At 44.0% G+C, this 20841-nt stretch overlaps 1 protein-coding gene across 1 annotated transcript in view; it reads right to left on the bottom strand.

Annotated features, from left to right (window-relative positions):
• Positions 1-20841, bottom strand: part of LOC108928904 (thrombospondin type-1 domain-containing protein 7B-like) — a 119293-nt gene that overhangs the window by 16679 nt on the left and 81773 nt on the right. The window contains exons 12-17 of the mRNA XM_029258159.1: positions 15909-16100; positions 12362-12610; positions 11975-12153; positions 2761-2766; positions 1112-1245; positions 879-1023 (exon numbers count right to left, since the gene is read on the bottom strand). Of these exons, the coding sequence (XP_029113992.1) occupies positions 879-1023; positions 1112-1245; positions 2761-2766; positions 11975-12153; positions 12362-12610; positions 15909-16100 (905 nt within the window). The remainder of the gene's footprint in view (positions 1-878; positions 1024-1111; positions 1246-2760; positions 2767-11974; positions 12154-12361; positions 12611-15908; positions 16101-20841) is intronic.

The following is a 20841-nucleotide window of genomic DNA, read 5'->3' on the forward strand; positions in this document are numbered from 1 at the left end:
GTACAATGGACTCCATGGCTTTGTCGTATGCTTAACTTGTCCAAGATCGGTCATTTCTGTAAGAACGACTGCTGCTTCAAAATCGCTGCAGCGCCTCCCAAGAACTGTACCCAAATAGTTCGCTGAAAATACACACAAGATAGAGATGATAATGAAAGTGACAAGCTGAATAAATGAGGATTATTTTGGTCAGCCAAATTATCTTGACAGCAATTCCTCTACTGCAGAGTTTTGGGATTTTTAGGATAGCTGACTATTGTGGCAGCATACTTATCCCAGCGACAATTCGTTTCTTTGGCAAGCAGCCGTGAAGTCAGCTATGGCATATTGGTCAGCTATTTAAAAAAATAGAATAAAAGTAAACGCTTGCTTTATGTGCACATGGAAATGTCTGTGTTAAGTATAAATAATTTGAAAGGATTTGTATATGCCGGTAGGTGTAGGCAAGGAAATTTTGTTTGCGAGTTAGTATATTTGCGGTATCTAGGCTTGCTAGCAATCATTGCGATAATAAAACTAGTTGCTAGGTTTAATAACTTCAGCTATATTTTATGGTGAAAGCAAGACATTATTCTCAAATTTTTTTCATAAAATCCGTTTCATTATATACATTCATTTGAAAAGTATAATTTATTTCTTTGACAAGAGGTTACAGAAGAAGTATTATAATTTACTCCATGCAGGTCAGGGTCATATCATCATGTTTTTTTCTTACTTTTAAAATACTGACCTCCACATTACCCTTAAACAAACTGTGTAAGTCACTGAAAAAAAGCTGTTGCAAAAATGTCTCTGCTACGGAACTGAAATAAAGTATAAATGAAAATTATTATTATTTTTTTAAACTGGTTTAACTATTTCTGGGAGACAGAGCTTACTGCGGTGCAAGCACTCCATTGGCTCCACTCTGACATCACACAGTCCTCTGGGCAGGGCAGAAAGCAAGTCTGGGCACTAGGGGGTGCTTCCTCCGGGTCACACGGACCGTCGTCCATGATGTTGCCAGTGTCTTTCTGTATACACCTGTTAAGCAGTGTGAGGGGGCACAGAGCAAGATTCAGCTTGGCAGAGCTACCTGGGAGGTGGTGTCAGTGTAAGGTGTCTGTCTTACCTCACTTTGCGGGTTTGCACGCCCTCTCCACAGGCTGGGGGGTCACCCACTGTGTTGACCGCACATGCGGACCAGGGCTCTGGAGCCCAGGTGAACTCATTGCACTCGCTGTAGCATGGCACTGCCTCATACACCTGGGGATAGACGCACAAAGAATCGTGGGGCTGTAAGCAAGCCGTATGGGAACATGCTTTATTGTAACACGCCGATGCCTGATACGTAGCAGCACTGTGGGGCTGTAACCAGCACTTTTATCTGGCCTGCGCTTGCATGATCAAATATGGTCAGACCCACTAAACAGGAGAGTTCGAAGTTGGCAAAACTCATTTCATTGTGTTTTATTAGGGAGCCTGGTGGTATATTTCCGAATAACTCTTGAATAATTAGTACTATAACTGGTCCAAGTCCACAAGAGGAACGTGTACCTAGACCACATTTCATAAGCCATGCAGAGAATACATTTCTCCAAGCCACTGTCCCACCTCTGTCAATAAATAATTTCTTCTTAATAATATATAAACTATAAATGTAAAATGACTTAAACTGACATGATGCACACAGTGAACTCTGCAATGATATTCCTTGCAAAGCTCCACATATCCGACATCCCCGCACCTTGGTCTGACTCCTAAACATGCACACCTTCTTCTCCAATGTCTACAGACTGGTTTTGGGAGTCACAGGACGGAGCTGAACTCTGCCCGCAGGCTTCAGACAATATGTTTCACAACTAGAATTTACGACTCAGTAACAGAATTGCAGAGTCACGTAAAATGTTGTGTAAGATAACATCTCAACAGAAAGTGAACACCAGTCTTCTTCGTACAAACGGCTTTAGGCCCAGGAAAACCTAAACCATTAGGGGCAAACAGATCAATAATATAACGTGGACTGAGTGAGCAAGAGCTCTCGCTGATCCCAAATTTCCAAATGTCACAAGATACGATTCCCTTTCTGTGGGACCTCTGACTGTCAAGATATCGTTCTGCTATGAACACCTGAGGCTCCGGAAAGATTGCTGAATGCCATTTTTCTACGCTCATGTGTTTCCGCTAAGACGTTCTGTGTTTATGTAGATTTTCTTTCCAGTTCTTGCTGATACACTGTCGTGAGCATTGAGTGCTCAGGTAACTACCGTGCTCCTAGCTGACCTCATGGATCAGGAAATAATCATTCACTCACAGGATGCTGCCATTAAAAACTACTCTCTTTTCCTGGACCCGAAGTGCAGACCCTCCCCCCACCACCACCACTGCCCCCATCACTCCCCCGTTCAAATCTGCATTTACTTACTTTCAACTCAGCTGCATTTGGGCGAAAAAATAAAATAATAATCAGAGGTCAGATCCTCTGAAATCGCTTTCAATGGGTTTTGCTTATTATTCAAAAGATAATGAAGTCTCCCGATCTGGCACAAATGTCAGAGTGGGGGGATGGAGGTGGTATGGTGTGATGTGGGGGTGGCAGGAGTTTCAGCAAGTGCACTTCATATCAATTTCCATCTTTGCGGACACTCAGATCAAATAAAGCTATTGTCATTCGTGTGCGAAGGTGGCAGAAGGGTTGGGGGGGCAGCCGGTCGGAGTCCGACACGCATTCACTTCGTTAATGAAAACAGAGCATAAGACCACAGAATGAGCAGCACTGACCTGAGCCTTTGTAGACGTCCGTATTAGCAGTGCGTCGCGAGCAGAAAGGGAGAGAAAAAAAAAACCATATATCCATTAGTGTTTTTCTATCTTTTATACATTTACATTCTCTTTCACTAGACTTGAGGAGCTTCAACATTGACCTTAGTCTATGCCTTGGTAGGATGACATGTATATATTTTTAGGCTCCAAGTCTTAATTAATTAGCTGTTCTGCCATATTCATAAAAAGCTGGATTTTTGAAAATACATATTGGTATTTTGCGCAGGACAATAAGCTGCCGATAGGATCTATTAAGCTAAGGGGAATCAGCTGAAGCAGGGAAATAGGAGAGACACGTCCCACCGGGAATTGACTGTGAGACCCCTGATTTGCGCACTTGAGCTCAACGGGAAGCCCAGTTTGTGAAGGTTCAGGTGATTGAGTAGGGGCTACACTTCCAGGGCTTTAAACCATTTTGTCCAAGTGGCCATCTATGATGGAGAGAATTCAGCAACAGGCTGAATGGATGTTGTTTTGTAGGAAATGGAAAATTCTGGGTTTAAAAAATGAAGCTAAAAAAACCTTCCAAATTTAGAAAATTATCAGCACAGCCGAAGACGTAGCACCCTAAGCATGTCTAGATACCAGCTCGTAGACTTTCAAAGAAACATTTCTTTCCCATAAGCTAGATGCAAAAGCCTAGTGACTCATTCATGAAGTATGTGAGCTAAATAATTCACCTACTGTACCTGCCTAGAACCAATTAGCCAATTTTACAGAATTAATTTTCAAAGAAAATCAGGACTTTCACTAAAGCTATTCATGAGTCAATATTAAACGATACATCGAGTGTTAAAATCGTCTTACAAATGAGTAGCTGCCATTGAAAAGAGTGAAATCATTGTACCGACTGCAGTACTGCAAAACATTAAAAATCAATGTGCTCTGACCTTTTGTCTGTAATTATTTCTTAATGTGCAATACATAGTAATGTCCATAATAATTTAATATATGCTTTAAGTTGCCGTGAGGCACTTGAATAAGTAAAAGATGAGCCTAAATTTAAGAGGCCACTTCCAGTAGGCCCTTTGTCCATTCACTAACGGCCACAGTAGTGTTCGCTTTAAACTGGTCACATATCTGTGCCTTCACAGGACAACGTCACAGTGTAGATACAGTATATATACAGATACTTAGACTTTACTGACCCTGAGTGGAATTTGCACAAGGCTACAGGAGCACATGTACAACAAGGCAGTGGCTGAAGACATTTGAATACAGAAATTCTTGTAAAAAAAAAATCACATTTAGAGAAATATAAAAGAGTGGAAACATAGACTTTGTGCAAATAAATAAAAAGCAGTACTGATGACTTGAGGTTCTGCCACAACGGTGGCTGGATTCATTGTAGAGCCTAATGGCTGTTGGCAAGAATGACCTCAAGTTACGCTCTTTGGGACAGCACCGCTGGACCAGTCTATCGCTAAAGCTGTTACTCTGTTTAGCCAGGGTGACATGCAGAGGGTGAGAGTCATTGTGCATTATGGCTAGGAAGGTGTTTAGAGTAATTTTCTGGAGCACTTCCTCCAGACAGTCCAGTCTAACTACCAGCACTGACCAGCCCTGCTCAGTAGTCCATTCCCATCACCTACACCAATGCTATTGCTGCAGCATACAGCTGTACAGAAGACTGCATCTGCTATAGCAGACTGGTGAACATCCGCAGCGTGTGCTCCAACGACCTAAGCCTTCTCAAAAGTTGAAGGTGACTCTGACCATTCTTGTATGGAGCCTCATTGTTTTTAGACCACTCCAGTTATCTGTCCAGCTACACTCCCAGGTACTGGTACATTCCTATCACCTCTACTTCCTTCTCATCGATGGTCACTAGATGATTGGACCTCCTGAAATCCACCAGCATCACTTTAGGTTTTCCAGTGCTGAGCTGCAGTTGGCTCCATTAGCACCACTCAACATAATCCTTCACCAAGCCTCTTTTCCTCATCCTTCTACCATCCCTGATACACACGGCTATTGCTTCATCATCTGAGAACTTCTGCAGACAATATGTACCTAAAGTCCAATGTGCAGAGAGTGAACATGAAGGGAGCCAAGACTGTTGCTTGAGGTGCCCCCCAGTGCTGCTCACAGCCCTGTCTGTCACAGAGTCCTGCAGTCTTGCAACCTGTGGTATAACAAGTAGTCCATAATCTAGGAAACAATGGCTGTATCTATCAGTACTGATGGAAGCTTCTCTCCTAACAGGCTGGGGAAATCAAAAAGCATGATCTTCGCGGTGCTGCCTGCCTTGTCCAAGCGGGATGAAAGAGAGGTAGATGTTTGGTATGCACAAAAGGAGGCCTTACTTATTACCCTACAGACAAGGGAACAAGAGTTGGAGGGAACAAGCAAGACTATTAATTAACTGAGTAAACCGGCAGAAACATGAATTCTGGTGTCTAAATCTCTTTAAGAATTTGATGCTAAGAAAGATTGGACCGTTTCCATCAGGGTTCCCTGCATGTCACAGCAAAGAAATGCATGGATGGGCGCCTTCCAGAGATAAACGTCTCTTACATTCTGGGGTCTAATTCACTTAGGTGAAGGTGAGGGGAGAGTGTCGGCGACGTGGCGACAGATGCGGAGCAAAATGAAACGCGGGTCCGTGTCTGTCTGTTTGGCTCAGACAAGCTAACAAGTTAATTGAAGCGCGTCCGGTGACAGAACTGGTTTTTGTTTCGCGGAGAGGTACAAATGCTTGAAATGAATTCCATCAAGTTGTCGAGTTAGAACCGGGGAACTGAGGGTTCATTGCTATGTGGAGAGAGAAAAAAATTATGCCTTGTTGGTTTTTTTTTTTTGTACAGTGGAGAGAAACATTGATCTGGATAAGATTACATTCCCTGGTGTCCCAGTAAAGAAAACACAGAATGCACTTTGAGGCAGAAAACACAATTCTGAAGTTTATCAATATACAGGAACTGGATGGTTATGCCATATACAAAAGCACTGAAACAGCTGGAAAAATAGGCAGAAATACTGAAAAAACAGAAAAAGACATGCTGACCAAACAAAAATTCAGTATGTCTCAACAAAATAAAGGCAAGAAGCCTTTTAGTCACAGTACAGACCTAAAGCAAAACTTTGGTTGAGAAACTATACTCAGAAAAAGTATGTTATTTAGTATATATATTAACTATACACTTAGATACACACACACACACACACATTTTCTGAACCGCTTGTCCCTTACGGGGTCACGGGGAACCGGAGCCTACCCGGCAACACAGGGCGTAAGGCCAGAGGGGGAAGGGGACACACCCAGGACGGGACGCCAGTCCACCGCAAGGCACCCCAAGTGGGACTCGAACCCCAGACCCACCGGACAGCAGGACTGCGGTCCAACCCACTGCGCCACCGCACCCCCACACTTAAATACATTAAAATCTTAAAACTTTTTTCACATGAATTTACGAGTGATTATATTCCCATGGCATTTCAATACATTCTATCACAATAAACTATACCTGCATAGTTCAGTTTTCAGTATTTCTTTGGGTCTGGATTTAAAAAAAAGCAGTTTGCAGTTTTTTTTTGTTTTTCGAGCTAAGGAAGAAAAACCATCCCATTTGTGGTGTTACACAACTCGCATGACTATACGTAGAGTTAAGAAAAAGTTTATGAACCCTTCAGAAACGTCTAGATTCTAGACATCTGAAAGTGTGTAATGCAGTGATTTTTATTTGTTTGAAAAGTTAAAATATGAGGAAGAGCACAAAGTTGTTGTGTTTCTGTGCAAAGTGAAGAAGATTCAACGAAAACGATATCTTAGTAAGGAATCCAAGGAGCTGGGCCTCCTGGGCCATACAAATGGGCTTTGCTCTGGTGACACTTGCAGTGTCTGAATGACACACAGACTCAACCAGCAGTGGTGGATCAAGAGGGTTGCCGTACCTGTACCGTTAGATAACATTCACGTTCCCACTCGGCAGATAAATCTCTTTATATTTCACCGCGGGTCTCTTTCTGAAGCTGTGGTTGGAGGAAAAAAAGGCAGCGAGCCTGCCTGCCCTGACCGCTATCTCTCATTGAGGTCATCAGTTAAGTCTCTAATTAAACACCTTCCCGATAGGAATCCTTGACATTCAACTCGCAGGGCTCTGAAGTTATTTTTACCCCGCCGTTACAGGTTATGAAGGTTTAAAATCAAGTTCCGATAAGCCTTTTGATGTAATAAGAGATTGTCTGAAAGACTGAATTAACCTCATTAAATCAGCAGAAGCTCTTCCAGAGCTGCAAATCTTCAGAACGGAGCAGCGTCCGTTATCGAAATTCAAAATCATCAAGTCTGAGTTATGCAAAAAACATAAAAAAATAAATGTAATGCAGCGCAGTGGTGTTTCAGAAGCCTCTTGCTAAAGGGACAGACGCAACAAAGAAACAATTTAGAGGGATGTCATTGCTGCCCTGACTATAATCTCTGGGAGGGATATTCATGAAGGCGATGTCTCTCGGTGACTGTTTGATATACTCTTATATGCTTAGAGCGCTAAATCCAGTGTCCTCATTGCGACATGCTAATACCCACTCCGAGGTCAAGAGCTGATGGTAAAGTTAATGAGAACGTTGTTATAAGACTATCAATGGGGGGCTGAGGCCCGTTTTGCATTTGCTGAGCTTTATGTTCTCACGTCTTCTGAACAAGATCATGTTTGATTATGTTTGCGACTGATCCCAGCTGAAAATTTTGGGAGATGAATAGAAAATTTACCCCTCATCAAAAACCATTTTTTTTTTTCGCTTCCGGAAAGCCTTGACAAGTCTCCGAAGGACTCATTAATGTAAATAAGCTTTAGCTCCAAACAGAACATTAATCTCCTCATGTCCACAAATAAATCGCAGACAAGGAATTTGCGGCGATCTCAATCAGGGGCCTGGCTGAGCGCTCTTTCATTTCCCTCCAAAATGGAAACATCGCGTTAGAAAACAAGGCATGCAAATGGAAAATATATCGATTCCACTGCATTCCAGGATAGAAGAGCTGACGGTCTGCTAATGTGAGGGATGTCGAGATTTCGATAGGGTTGGATGGGGGGGGACAGTTCGGAATAAGAAAAATTAAGAGTGTTTTGCAGAAACGACCACGATCGGCAATGCTATGCCTTGACACAGAGCACTGGAGATCTGCAGCAAATACTAGAAAGATGCTGAACATGCTTGGCAGAAAAAAATTTTGCCTCCGACAGCGTGGTACACGAGAATAAATAAAGCAACAGCGCGTGTACTGAGTGTAAACAAATTTGTTGCGTACAAACGGCAGAAATGGATTCAGCACTAGAGCTGAATTTCATTACCGTATTTCACCAGCGACTCGTCCGTTCTCGGAAACATATGACTCGATAAAATTTTGGAAACAGAACGCGAGAGCAGTACACTTATTCTAATTGCAGCCTAGCTACTCAGCAACACTTTTAAACTGAAACCAATCACAGTAACATGTGCTGCTTGTGCACTGATGTAAGGTTTGCCGACACAATCCGTAATGAATACTGCACCACAAGACTCCTTTGTGAGATTCAGACCAGGAAAGTTTTGTCCAGCTTTACGAGTCTCAGGATCTCAAACATCTGTGGTGAAAAATAGTGCCTAGAGCACATTAAATCCGCACAATCCATATGGCCCCGCATATATTTTAAGGGTATGCGATGAATGCCAGAACAATAAATTGTCAGAACTCCATAGAACAAGCATTTGAGTCCAAGGCTACAAGGTGAATCCACAAACGCTGGGCCTGACTGAAAAGTCTGCTTTTCAAGTCCATTTTTTGGATCTTATAACAAAAGAACCCTTTGCTGCTAGATCTTCACGTAAGCTATATGTGGATTAAAGGTAAGGTACAGCATCTACCTGTGTGAAACTCTGTTCCAGTTGAGCTCTCACAAATAAAATTCCTTCTGGCCGTGTTGTTTTGCAATGTCACGGCTGGTTTCTTGTCCCCCACGTTAAGATTCTGCTCGCGTGGCATGTGTGGTGTGTGCCGAAACAGGTCCGGGGGAGGGGTCAGGAGGTCGTCGAGCAATGCGCAAAGATCTGCCGAGCCTGTTAAACAGCCGCCCCGGCCTCAACCTGTATTAAATCCCACTGCCTCTGCCATATGGCACCGGCAGCAGACGAGGTGGGGTGGAGATGGGATGGGGGTGGGGGATGGCGTTGGGTGATTGTTTGCTGTATAATGCCATCTATGATCTGCAGATAGTGATGCTGATGGATGCTTTCTGTGTGGGATCCTCCGCTCACACGGCTTCAGGTTTGATCTCTCCTCCAGTTCAGGACACAGCAGCTTGCAGGGAAATTTGATCAACATCATGAGAATTTTGGCAGTGGAAGAAATTACTCATTCATTCTTTCCTTTACATTTATTAATTTAGCAAGTGCTTTCCTCCAAAGTGTCACACAATGATGACTTACCAGTACTTTGCTGACACCTTTACCCAAGGCGACTTATAATGCGAGGCACACTGCGCTAAACTCCTTACAGCCGTTACCCATCTATACAACAGATCAGTGTAACCAAGCAACAGTTTAGAGCCAGCAGAGCACCTGAAAACACGACTTTGCATCATTTGATGGAACCACAACAACCCAGAAGAAATCCACAAACATAGGGTGAACGTACAAATTCCACACACACGGATATGGATTTGAACCCCGCTTCCAAAAGCACAGCCCGGGACTGTTAGAAACTTTCTGGGAAAAAATTTTTCTGAACCCCGTGAGCGTATTTTGTGGAGAAAAGTATAAACTTAATGCTGATAAATAATGCAAATCTGCATGTTCCCACCACAACCAGCAGCACCGTGAAGTGCTGAATCAGTAGGTTCCTGTAGCCAACTCCCAGTCTAAAGATTATGGAAAGGTCTAGGAATGCAATACTGTTAACCAAGAGTCATACACTCTGTATGCATACGTGGTGTGGACACGTGATGCTGATTAGTGATCGCTTGGCCATCTGCGTGCAGACCCTTAAAAGTGTCTTCCGGAAAGTTCCCCCTCATGCAGTCCACCCCATCCATGGCCCAACCTCCGCCAGCCATGTAGGTCCTTTAAAGGCATCCCGAGCATAGAGAAGACATTCAAAACACGTTTTCCTCCTTAAGCTACGACCGCATGGAGGGCAAGCTGTCACCAACGCTTTCGGAGTCCAGGAGGAGAGAACAAGGGTAGGTGGTTGGGGAGGGAGGTCGCGAAAACATTAAATCAAAGCCTGTCCTGCCACCACCTGTCTTTCCCACCATGTCCTGTACAGCGTACTAATTTGCCCAACATGTAGTTTGTTACGCATCGCATCGCCTTGTAACCACCAAGGGTGCCTCGCAACACAGATCACAGGCAAACTCACCGTACGCGCTGACTCTTCGACTTACACATCTAAGCAAGCCATGCATGATGGGAATTTCGTCGCTTCTTATTAACATTCTGGTGTACGGCCAGTGTTAATAGTAGGCTCCGTGCCAATGGTGCAAACTGTGAAAAAGTCGCAGCATCCATCTAAATTACTTTTTGCAAGGTTCTCTTTATCTTTTTTTCTTAGAACAGTGGCATACAGCACTTGACACCGACACATGACACTTTTCTCCAAAGCCACTCGCACTCTTTTACCCAATTATACAGCTGTGTAATTCTTACTGGAGCAACCTAGGGTAAGTATCATCCTCATGCTAGAGCAGGAAATACACTACACTATATTACCAGTTACCCTATAAGAAATACAACGCAACATACTGACCTCCGGCATCAGTTTGAACATGCAGGTATAAAGGATCGCTATTCAAACCACTTGCTGCAAACGTGCTTCAGACAAAACCTGTTGGGGTTCAAGTTATGTTTCGAGGTAGCGCTGCTGTCTCACAATGCCTGGGAGGTGCGAGAAGACGTGGTTTCGATCCCCACTCAGTCTGTGTGGAGTTTGCATGTTCTCCCCGTGTCTGCGTGGGTTTCCTCTGGGTGCTCTGGTTTCCTCCCATAGTCCAAAAACATGCTGTTCAGGTCCCTCATAGTGTGTGAGTGACAGAGAGAGAGAGTGTGTTCCACTGATGTATGGATGAGTGACCCATTGTAAAGTGTATCTAGCAGTGCAAGTCACCTTGGTGAATAAGGTATGTGGGCTGATAACACTATGTAGAGTTCATTGGAAGTTGCTTTGGAGAAAAGTGTCCGCTAAACAAAGAAGTGTAAATGTACTGTAAGCCGTCAAACTGAGTGACAATCAGATTTAATTACCTGACGTTAATGGAGCATTACTCGCTACTGAGTAAGCAGAAAATAAATGTGGTGTGCCTTTTAACATGACCTTGTAAGATATTGGGAACTGTCTTTGCAATGTGCACAAATAACGTCAGCCTTTCAACTTCAGTTGTCACACAGAGACGTGATGTGGAAGGGAAGAATTATGCAAGATCCCATTTCTCTAACCCCTGTGCAAGGTTGCAGTGGTTTAGACCCTATCCTGGAAGCACTGGGTATGAGACAAGCTAAACCATGGAAGGGACACCAGTCCATTGCAGTGTAACCATGCACACATTTACATTTACATTTACATTTATTAATTTAGCAGACGCCTTTGTCCAAAGAGACGTACATCTCAGCAAAAGTACAAGTGCAGACATGTGACTCAAGTAAACCTAATTTGTTACCTACCACTTGCTGCACCGAGGTTCATCGTTCAAGTAGGTGCATAAAACACAGGATAGACCAATCCTGATACCCTCGTACCGATTTCTGAGGGGTAATTTAGAGTCTCCAATTCATGTGTCTTTCAATCACGGGAGCAAGTCCACCCAAACACAGGGAAAACATGCAAACTCCACACAGAGTGAGATGGATTCAAACCCTCATACAAACACACAGCCCAAGAGATGTAAGACACCAGTGTTACCTGCTGTGCCACTGTACCGCCTAGCCAAGAAACGATCATGATAAATAGATTTTAAAATTATTGCCAATTCAATTAAATTAGTAGATATACCCTTGATTCCTTGTAATAGTGATCATGCATGAAAAAATGTATGAATGGTGGCAAATAGAATTAGCGTATAAGAATGGACTGAAATGAAGACTGAAGCCTTACAGCTGAGCTGCGATGGGCTCAGCCTCTCGTCTCTTGGCTCCCTCAGCCTATTGCCACCTTTACACCCGGTCACAAAATGTGCGCATGCTCCTTGGTACACCTCACCTGATTCTTTAGATCCAACTTGGGGCAAGGACGGCCCCCGTTGAAGGCTTTCTCCCGCAGCCACTTTGACCTGACCTTCACCCCGCTGCCACAGGGGGCGCTGCAGGCTGACCAGGTTGACCAATCACTGAGCTTGCAGTCCAGGGGGCAGGGAATGTGGCAGACTTCCTCCACGTAACCTTGAGTGGGAAGACCGTGAAATGGTAAAACTGGAATGACATGTTACATGTCTCCTCATGATTTTAAATGATGCTGTCTTTGTCAAGCATTATTTGCATTTTGGTTTGAAGGCATCACTGTATTATTAGCCGGTGCTATACAAGCGATCTGTGAAGTGACCCCCAAGGTGAGGCAACATCCATAGGACAGGGATGTCAGGAATTGTACCGGAGCCTCCACAGAGGGCAGGGTTCACGAGTCGTCCGTCCTGGTCGGTGCAGGCTATGGCGCGGTACCGGAGACCCTGGCCGCACTCGCGGGCCTCTCGCTGGGCCCTCCAGCCATGAGTCTCCGGGAGCACGCAGGAGGACCAGTTCCCCTGGGGCTCGGCCTGGAACTCCAGACAAGTACAGGGCTCTGCCTCCACCAGCGGGTACAGCTCCGACTTCTGGCACTTCAGCAGCTTCTTGCTACGGCCTATGGAGCCGGTGGAGTGAGGGGTGGAAAAGGAGAGACCATGATGGAATCAAGTGCGAAACAGAGACAGCATCAACTGTGATAAAGTACATTGAACTAGCTCATTTAAAGAGGTAGGCCAGTCAGACTTCTGTTATATAAAATGGAACAATTTACCTATGCAGTGCAAAAAGTACAAAGAAAAAAAAATCTCGTCAAATATTTATGTTGCAGAAATGACTCATATAGCTGAAAAAGCATAATTTCTTATTATTCCTGGGTTCCATGGAGACCCATTACTGCATTATGTTTCATCTGGAGGCATTAAACTGATTCTTAACAGAAAATGCAGTAGTGACAAAAGTGCAGATTGGAATTAGAGGAATAATGCTGTCTCCTTTATAATGTAAAATCTGCTTATAAAGTGAGGATGTGTTCTGTTGACAACAGTCATGCTGCGTTCACACCGCACCACCCGACTGATATTCTGTATTCATAAATGCACACACACACAGAACTCACTAGCTTTCTTTCATGCATTAACAAAAATGTGTGCCCATGTGAAAACCCAAAACTGATGACGACCATCTCTGTACAGGTTTCTGGAATGGGAATACATACAGTTTGTACATGAAAATCCAAGTATTTATTAATTTATTAAAATGACACTCTTCACTGAGCAACTTACAGTGGAAGGTTTGCATCCAAAGTTACGCGCCGCTGTTTACCTGTTTATACAGCTGGGCAATTTTTATTGGAGCAATTCAGGGTAAGAATCTTGACCAGGGGTAGTAAAACAAGAGCAGGATTCAAACCTGTGTCCTTCAAGTGCGTGGTGCCAAAACCAAAATGTTCCGAAAAATGTAGCATGTGGTGGAGAAGACCGATAGTGCATACGGTTGTGGGAGTGGCGCAGGCGGGGACCACAGTGGGCACAGCGGGCACGGAGTGTTTGGCAAAGCCCGCCCTTGCGGCTCTCCTGTCTGTATCCATCTGGCACCCGGTCCATGAAGCCGCAAAAAAAAATCCCATTACCCAAATGAAGGGGAAAATGAGTGCCTTCCTCTCTGTAAAGATCACCGCTTGAACGGTGAGCAGTGGCCATCATCAGATGCTTTCTGCACAGCACAGTTAGGAGTGAGTTGCTGTTTGGCGCGGCCATTACGAAGGTGCCAATCATACAGTCATTATCCTCTCACTGCTGCTTTATATTCCAGGCCTGCGGTGCATGACTCTGGTATTTATACAAGCTGAATATTATGTAGCTAAATATTTATGTGTCAAGGCTAAATCGTTGTATGGGGGCCAGTGCAACATCAGGAGGGATTCAGTTTTCAAGAGCGTATTTATGGCAGTTAAAAATATACAGCTGACCCCAGAACAGCAAAAGGAACCCAGGATCTACTCTTACAAGCAGTTCACAGAATTCAGGAGCACGTCTCAAACCGTAAGGAAGTGTGCAAATTCTGCAGGAGCCCGGCTGCTTCCCCATCACCATACCGCCAACGATCCTTCTCCCGCACCGGCTCCTCTGTGGGTGTTACCAGGGTCTCCTGTGAAGGCACCATCTGTTCATGCTGCTTCCACGGCGGCCTGGCTATAAACACTTCCAGTGGCGGAGAAATCCGCAGCCGGCTTGCAGCGGTATGCCGGCAATCTGTTCAACTGCCTCCTGTCTGCCTCGCGTCCCACTGCGACTTTACTGGACTGTTTCTACAGCTGACGATCAAGACTCTCCCCTTCAGCTGTTACGTATGCGATTAAAACATCTCTCAGGCTCTTTAAAAAGGTTAAATATTTTTCACCTTTACACAAGTGAAGTACCCACAGTTTAAGCCCACTGAAAATTTTTGTGACTAAGCTTTGCCCCTTACGTTGTCAACAGAACAATCCTTATCTATGGCTTCACAAAAAAGGCAACAAAAATCTCGAGGGATGGGATGCATTTGAAATGTCTTTCTGGAAGGAATTATAACACTACTTTGACACAGAGAGACCCCACAAGAAGAGGAAGTAAAAAACCAAACATGAATTTTTGACTTTCTCGGAGAATTGCCTTCGGGACAAAAAATTGCTGCCTTAATCACTTCCGAGGACTGCGCCTTAATCTTCTTTTCAGGCAATCATTGAGGATAATCTTTTAGTATGGTTCTGACAGTGAAGTTATCTCGGAAAGTGTCAATGGACAGAAATTCCTCATCAGCACTCCTTTTCACGGAATAAACCACACCCCCTTCATCAAGTAGACCCTCCCACTATCTGTAGCCCCGCCCACTGAGTCCCTCCTACCTGACTTTTGAGCTCCGCATGGAAAATTTTGAAGAGCACGACATACGGGCTCTTTTCATGTGTGCTTTTAGACTAGGCTGAAGCACTTTGACAGACACATAGCCCAGCCCAGTCTCACTAATGCATCTGAGAAGCTCCTTTCAGCTTCCCTGGGGTAAAACCTTCCTGCTTTCTGAAAAAAAGAAACGAAAAACGACACCAAGACAAGATACAGCACAGAGAGCGAACCTGACTTGTCGATCTGGCTGATTTTGACTAAACATACAAGGCTAATTTATGTCTTCGTTTAAGAGCTTCGTGAATGAAGACAGGGAAAATTTCCTCAAGCCCAGAGGCAACAGATCTAATATTTATGAAGACAAATGGTATCGGCCCCAGTGCAGTGTCTCACTGTGTAATTCATCCAAGGGGTTTGTCATCTAAATTGAATGGAAGGGATTACATGGCTGTTGAAGGGATGGCCGGGGCCCTCGTTTTCACCTGACGCGGGACACCGGGGACGCATCCAGACTGGAAAGGGACGAGGCTATTACGGCACACCGAGAGTGCAGATGAGGAACGGCCCCACGTCACCCTGCTATTTCACTGATTCAGGACCAATCTCAGCTGCTCCGGGCTCCCGTCTTACGTGTATGAAGGGCCAGCTCCAGCGCAGCAGAAAGACGGAACCGCTCTGTGACTGAGATCTACAAGTTTGACCTGTACTTGCCTTTGGATGGTGTACCTTCAGCTTCAGTCTGAAGCTGTATCAACAGATAAAGTGAAACGGTTATAATAACCGTAAATCACTTCAGACAAAAGGTTAACCACTCCCACTGTGACAATACAGAATTCATCTCCATGACATCACACTGAGCAACTTTACTCATCAGATCAGAACTTGATCTGGGGAGTTTCGGAAGGTACGGAAAAGACGTTGTGTGGTAACAAGTGTATTTGTGTTTACATCCTCATGTGTACAAGACCATTTACGGATATGTTGGGATAAGAAAATGGAGTAGGAAATATTGTCCGCAAGTGGGCACGTTACCTGTGAGTGTACGCTTTCGGGTCCTCCAGCCTCCGCAGCCTGAGCAGTCGGTGAACTTGGACCAGTTGCTGAAGGTGCAGTCATCTTTGCAGGGTACCTGACACGGCCTCACCTGCAGGGGCATGGTTCCGGCCCACTGCAGACACTCTGTCATGTTGGCTGGCTCGTCATCGTTACCCACACAGGTCACAGCTGGCGGAGATAGGAGTACCTTTATTCAGTGTATACTCCAAACTCATTAAACCCGTATTCAATAACAAGTATTAAATCCCTCATATACAATGGAAACTCCAAACTCAGTGGACACATTAAGAAGTGAGAATTTTCACAGACACACTTTCGAAAAATCTTTATACACTTTTTGTTCACTTGCTTTAACTTTCATTTACTATTGCCTATAAAAGAAAGAATATAAGCAAAAACCCATACCACCACCCATCTACCCAGTTTCCAAATGGCTTATCCAGGTGAGGGTCCCAGAAAGCAATGTGCTCATCATTCATGGAGGATTCTGCATTTGGTCACCAGCAGTCTGGCACTTCTGGATCCAAATCACCTGTTCCTATTTCTTTTCTTTAGCCTTCTTCAGTCCAACAAGTCTGAGTGTATCCTTAATTTTCACTTGTGATTTTTTTTTAGCAGACATGAAGTAGAGCTAACATTATAGTATTCATATGCTCACAGAAGACTGCTGTTATTTGTAAAGGTTTCTTGACAGGATGCTATATTTCCATGACAATTTTGTGGTTGTACGTGAAGTATGTCTGGCAGCTTGTTAGGCTTACCACACTTCTGGCAACTTACTCATAGATGAAGACTTGGGCTACAAGTAAATGTTTGAGTCTTGTGCTACACCTTTGTGTGTAGGTGAAGTCTCTGCCAGGTGTCATTTGACAGCTGTGAAGTAACTGCCAAGTGTCCAATAAAGATCAGGGTGTGAGCTTGACTGTAGAATGGAAACTGTGTCATGTCTGCCAGATACCTCTCATCACAGAGGCCTCCCTTTTTGTTACACTGGTGTCAGAAGTGGGATACCAAGTGCTACTGTATACTGACATGCACCTAGTACATGAATTCCTTAATGAAACACCTTCAGTTTTCTGCACTATTTAAATACCAATACCAAGGAACGTTTTCAAAGTCATGGTGCTATCGCAAGAAATTCGAGCTCATTTTGAGTCCTACAGATTTCTGCATCAGGGTACTAAATGAAAAAGAAAGTCACTCCGAGTCATTTCATAGTTATCAGAGACTGTTTACATTCAGCATTGCCCCTGGTAAACTTTCTGAACCATTCTGAAGAAATGCGGGAGCCACAAATAGGGAATGGTGTCTGTCAGAAAAATAAATTGCTTTGAGTGATTGTCTTATTTTTCAGGACTGATAGTCCCCAGTATACCATGATAATGGCAAGAATAGAAAAGGAAATGTTCTGGAACAGGAAACCCAGTGTCCTTATTTAGGAGGACATTCTAAAACACTGAAATAACACCAAAGTATTGCATTCATGGACCTTGCCTACCCCCAGGGAATCTAGTGTTGTTATCCTGGAACTCTGCCCCCATGGTGCCGTACCCTCCCCTCCCCCCCCGCCACCTCCGCCGCCCCGATTTATTTGATGAATCATTTACCTAAAGACATGCTTTCAACACATTTTATCGATTTGCATTTGACTTGTAAATTGTGCCCTCCGACAGGACCTGCTTTGGCTCCGCAGGCTGTGGGGCCTAGGCATTGTGGGTGGCAGATGGAGGAGGCTTATCTCAGGGTGTGATGATCAATGCTGCTAACGTGTCCCATTGTTTGGGCTTCTGCAAAGGCTTATATTGCTTAAAAAACAAGCAGTCTGCTTCTCATTGACCCAGTATGGCCTCAGGTTTGCATATTCCAGAACTTCGTTATCAGCAGACACGAACACACCTGCTTCATAAAACAAAGTAAATAAAATACATTTCTGTTGATCCCTCCCTCACTTTGCTGTTGGCAAAACTTAAGCTGTAATGTGTTTTGTGTCCATGAAAGACTCAGACTGTTCTGTTTGCTCGAGGATGACACGAATCACAAAGCATCAAAGTTTTAAGGATGAATAACACAGGAGCGCAATGTGTAACGGAAACCAAAGTCCCCGGGATGTTTCTAGATACGACCTGTCAGTGTTAAAAGAGATATTTACTGCACCTGCAGCTGTATTGATTGTTAAGACCGGGTCTTTCTCCATATTTCTACTTGTAGAGCAGAATGAGTCGCATGTACCAGCTGTTGCTCGCAGGATGTCTTATAATATTCAGAAATATCGGTGCGTAACATTCTGTCATAAATATATCTAATAATATCTGAATGGGTATGCCCCATTTTGAAGCATGAGAGCCTCCACGTGAGTCATTTCTGGCTTGCCTTAGGATATAATGATAACATAGAAATTATGTTTATGACTAATTCCCTTGACATTTATCCTCTATGCAATATTTAGTATCTTTGGATTCTTTTTTGCACGGAAAGGTCTGACAGTGGTGACAGTATTTTTATTCTGGAATTGAGAGGGACCCATTTTTTGCGCAATTATTTGTGCCTCTCGTGGCCTCTCTAAAGTTTGTTTCCTTATTACCTTCTTCTCAAATCATTAACATTTTATTCCCTTCTGAGCTCGTCATCGGGACCATCCTTAATGATACAGTTACTTGGGATTTTGGCACATTTTGCTGATGCCCACCTAAGGATGTGGCAGGGAAATTCTCCGCATTTAAACTGACCTTCTGACCTGAACTTTTCTCGTGGTGAAAAAAGCTTCTTGACACTCCACAGTTTCACACCATACAGCATCTTCACAACTACCACTAAGGAGTTTTCTTTGAAGCACTTTTCTTGTTCTGCTGGTTACTTGGAACCGACTGTAATAACGTAACGCCCTTGTTTAAAACCCGTTCTGTTTTTCTGTAAAACCTTTTAATTTATGATACATCCCTTTCAGCAGAGAACTGAGAAACTACGTATTTGGCGAACAAGGATATAGAATTAATGTTTTTAAATTTTTACATTCCTTTTCACTGACGCCGTCAAAATCTCATTAGTCATCGAACACGGGCCGTAAGCGTTGCGCACCGAGTGCGTTTGTCCATTCGGAGCACGCCGGCGGCAAGACTGCAGCGTGTGTAGGCTGTAGACCTCCTCTGTGCGCATCCTCTGGACAGCCCAGTCGTTAAAAATGCAGCCGACAGTGCCAGCGCTGGCCTTTATCTCTGACCTGTGGGGTGTGAGGGCAATGCACACTTCATGTTTTTCTCTCTTTTTGTCTCTTTCTCCTCATGGGTTTTTTTTTATTTCCCTCTTTACGCATAATTATAGCCCAGCTCAGACTTGGTGGTTGTCCCCATCAATCTCCAAAGATGCAATAAGGTGGTGGGAGCATTAACCATTTACATTTCAGCTGCCACTCCTGGGGCTGGGAGGTGGATGGACAGATGGTAGCATAGGGGTTGAAGCTGCTGACTTTGGCTCCAAAGGTTGCAGGTTTGATCCCCACCTCCAGATGCAGTACCCTTGAGCAAGGTACCTACCCTAAATTGCTCCAGTAAAATTACCCAGCTGTATAAGTATGTTAACAATTGTAAGCTCGTAACTGTAATAATTGTAACCTTAACATTGCGAGTTGCTTTGGAGAAAAGCATCAGGTAAATGAATAAATGTAAGTGGGCCACCTGGGTTTTGGAGTCCCTGGTTACTCTGATACAATGGGCAAAACAGAAATTCTGGCAAATAGACCACAATATCAGACTATCCTAGCTGTGGGGGTTGGCAGGGGTTAAAACAACAGGGTACCTTCTCAATATTCAGACCTCAAATTGCCTCTGTGCACGGCGTCTCGCTTGTTCTGCCTTAAAAAGGGAAGACAGACCAAATTGTCTCTCTTGCCCTGGGTCAGGGTTAAAAGCATCAAAATTGGTTCTGTTAGCGCTGCTATTTCAGACTTTCACATTTCACTTTCCTTGTCACATTATTTATTTGCCTAGCCAAAACCACCCCGGCTGGCATAAGACAGAGGAGGACGGGGTCAGACAAATTTCTGATCAATTACCTCTGCATTTCAATCTTTCATAGAGCAACAGAGGTACTTTGGTCAAGGGAAGAGCAGTAATGTTCCATCCTGGATGAGATGGAATAAAACTTTCCAGACCTCACCACCCTTCTGCAAAGTGCATCACACTTTTGCAAAGACAGGTTGAATGATTATACCTGGAAAGCACTGCCTGGTGCACAATACAATACAATGTTTTGCACACGCAGCCCCTGCAATGCCTTTATGGGATGAGCATCAGTACGACTATGAGAAAGAATTTGGGGAAAAAAAAAATCGTAATTATTGTGGAATTAATTTTTAGTTTTATTTTTTCTTATATACACAACCCCTCTGTTATTATCACTCTTGTTTCCTGATTTTCTATTTCTGTGCTTGTGTGTCTAAGCAGTAGCTAACCGCAGGGACGCCATCAGGATACACAAGCTTGCTGCTGTGCTTCAGCAAGCAGGCAGTGCTTCAAGGCCACCTTTGAGATGGCATGTTCTATTCCTGTGTCTCACCCCATGCGCCTGCTTTTCTCTGGGTATATATCTGACTGCATGGTGAAAAGGAGCAAGAGAATGATATCAGCTGGAAAGGGGGAGAAGAAGGTTACCATCAGGGGAAAGAGAAGACAGCAGCTGTCATCTTGAGAGAGAGCCTTGTGAAACGAAGATTACAAAGTAAACCCTCTGTCTGTGTCACTTGCCGAAAAGGAGAAACTATTATTATTATTATTATTCCAGTTAGTCTGTCTGTCTTTGGATTTCACAGCTTTTCAGTTGGTGTTAAAACCACACCCGTTCAAAACAGAGGGTGAAGCTGAAGGTGTTGGGTAGGGGGTAAATTCCATGATTTAGGTCATTAGGGTTATCTGGT

Source organism: Scleropages formosus, chromosome 14, assembly GCF_900964775.1.
Source record: "Scleropages formosus chromosome 14, fSclFor1.1, whole genome shotgun sequence".
NCBI lineage: Eukaryota > Metazoa > Chordata > Actinopteri > Osteoglossiformes > Osteoglossidae > Scleropages > Scleropages formosus.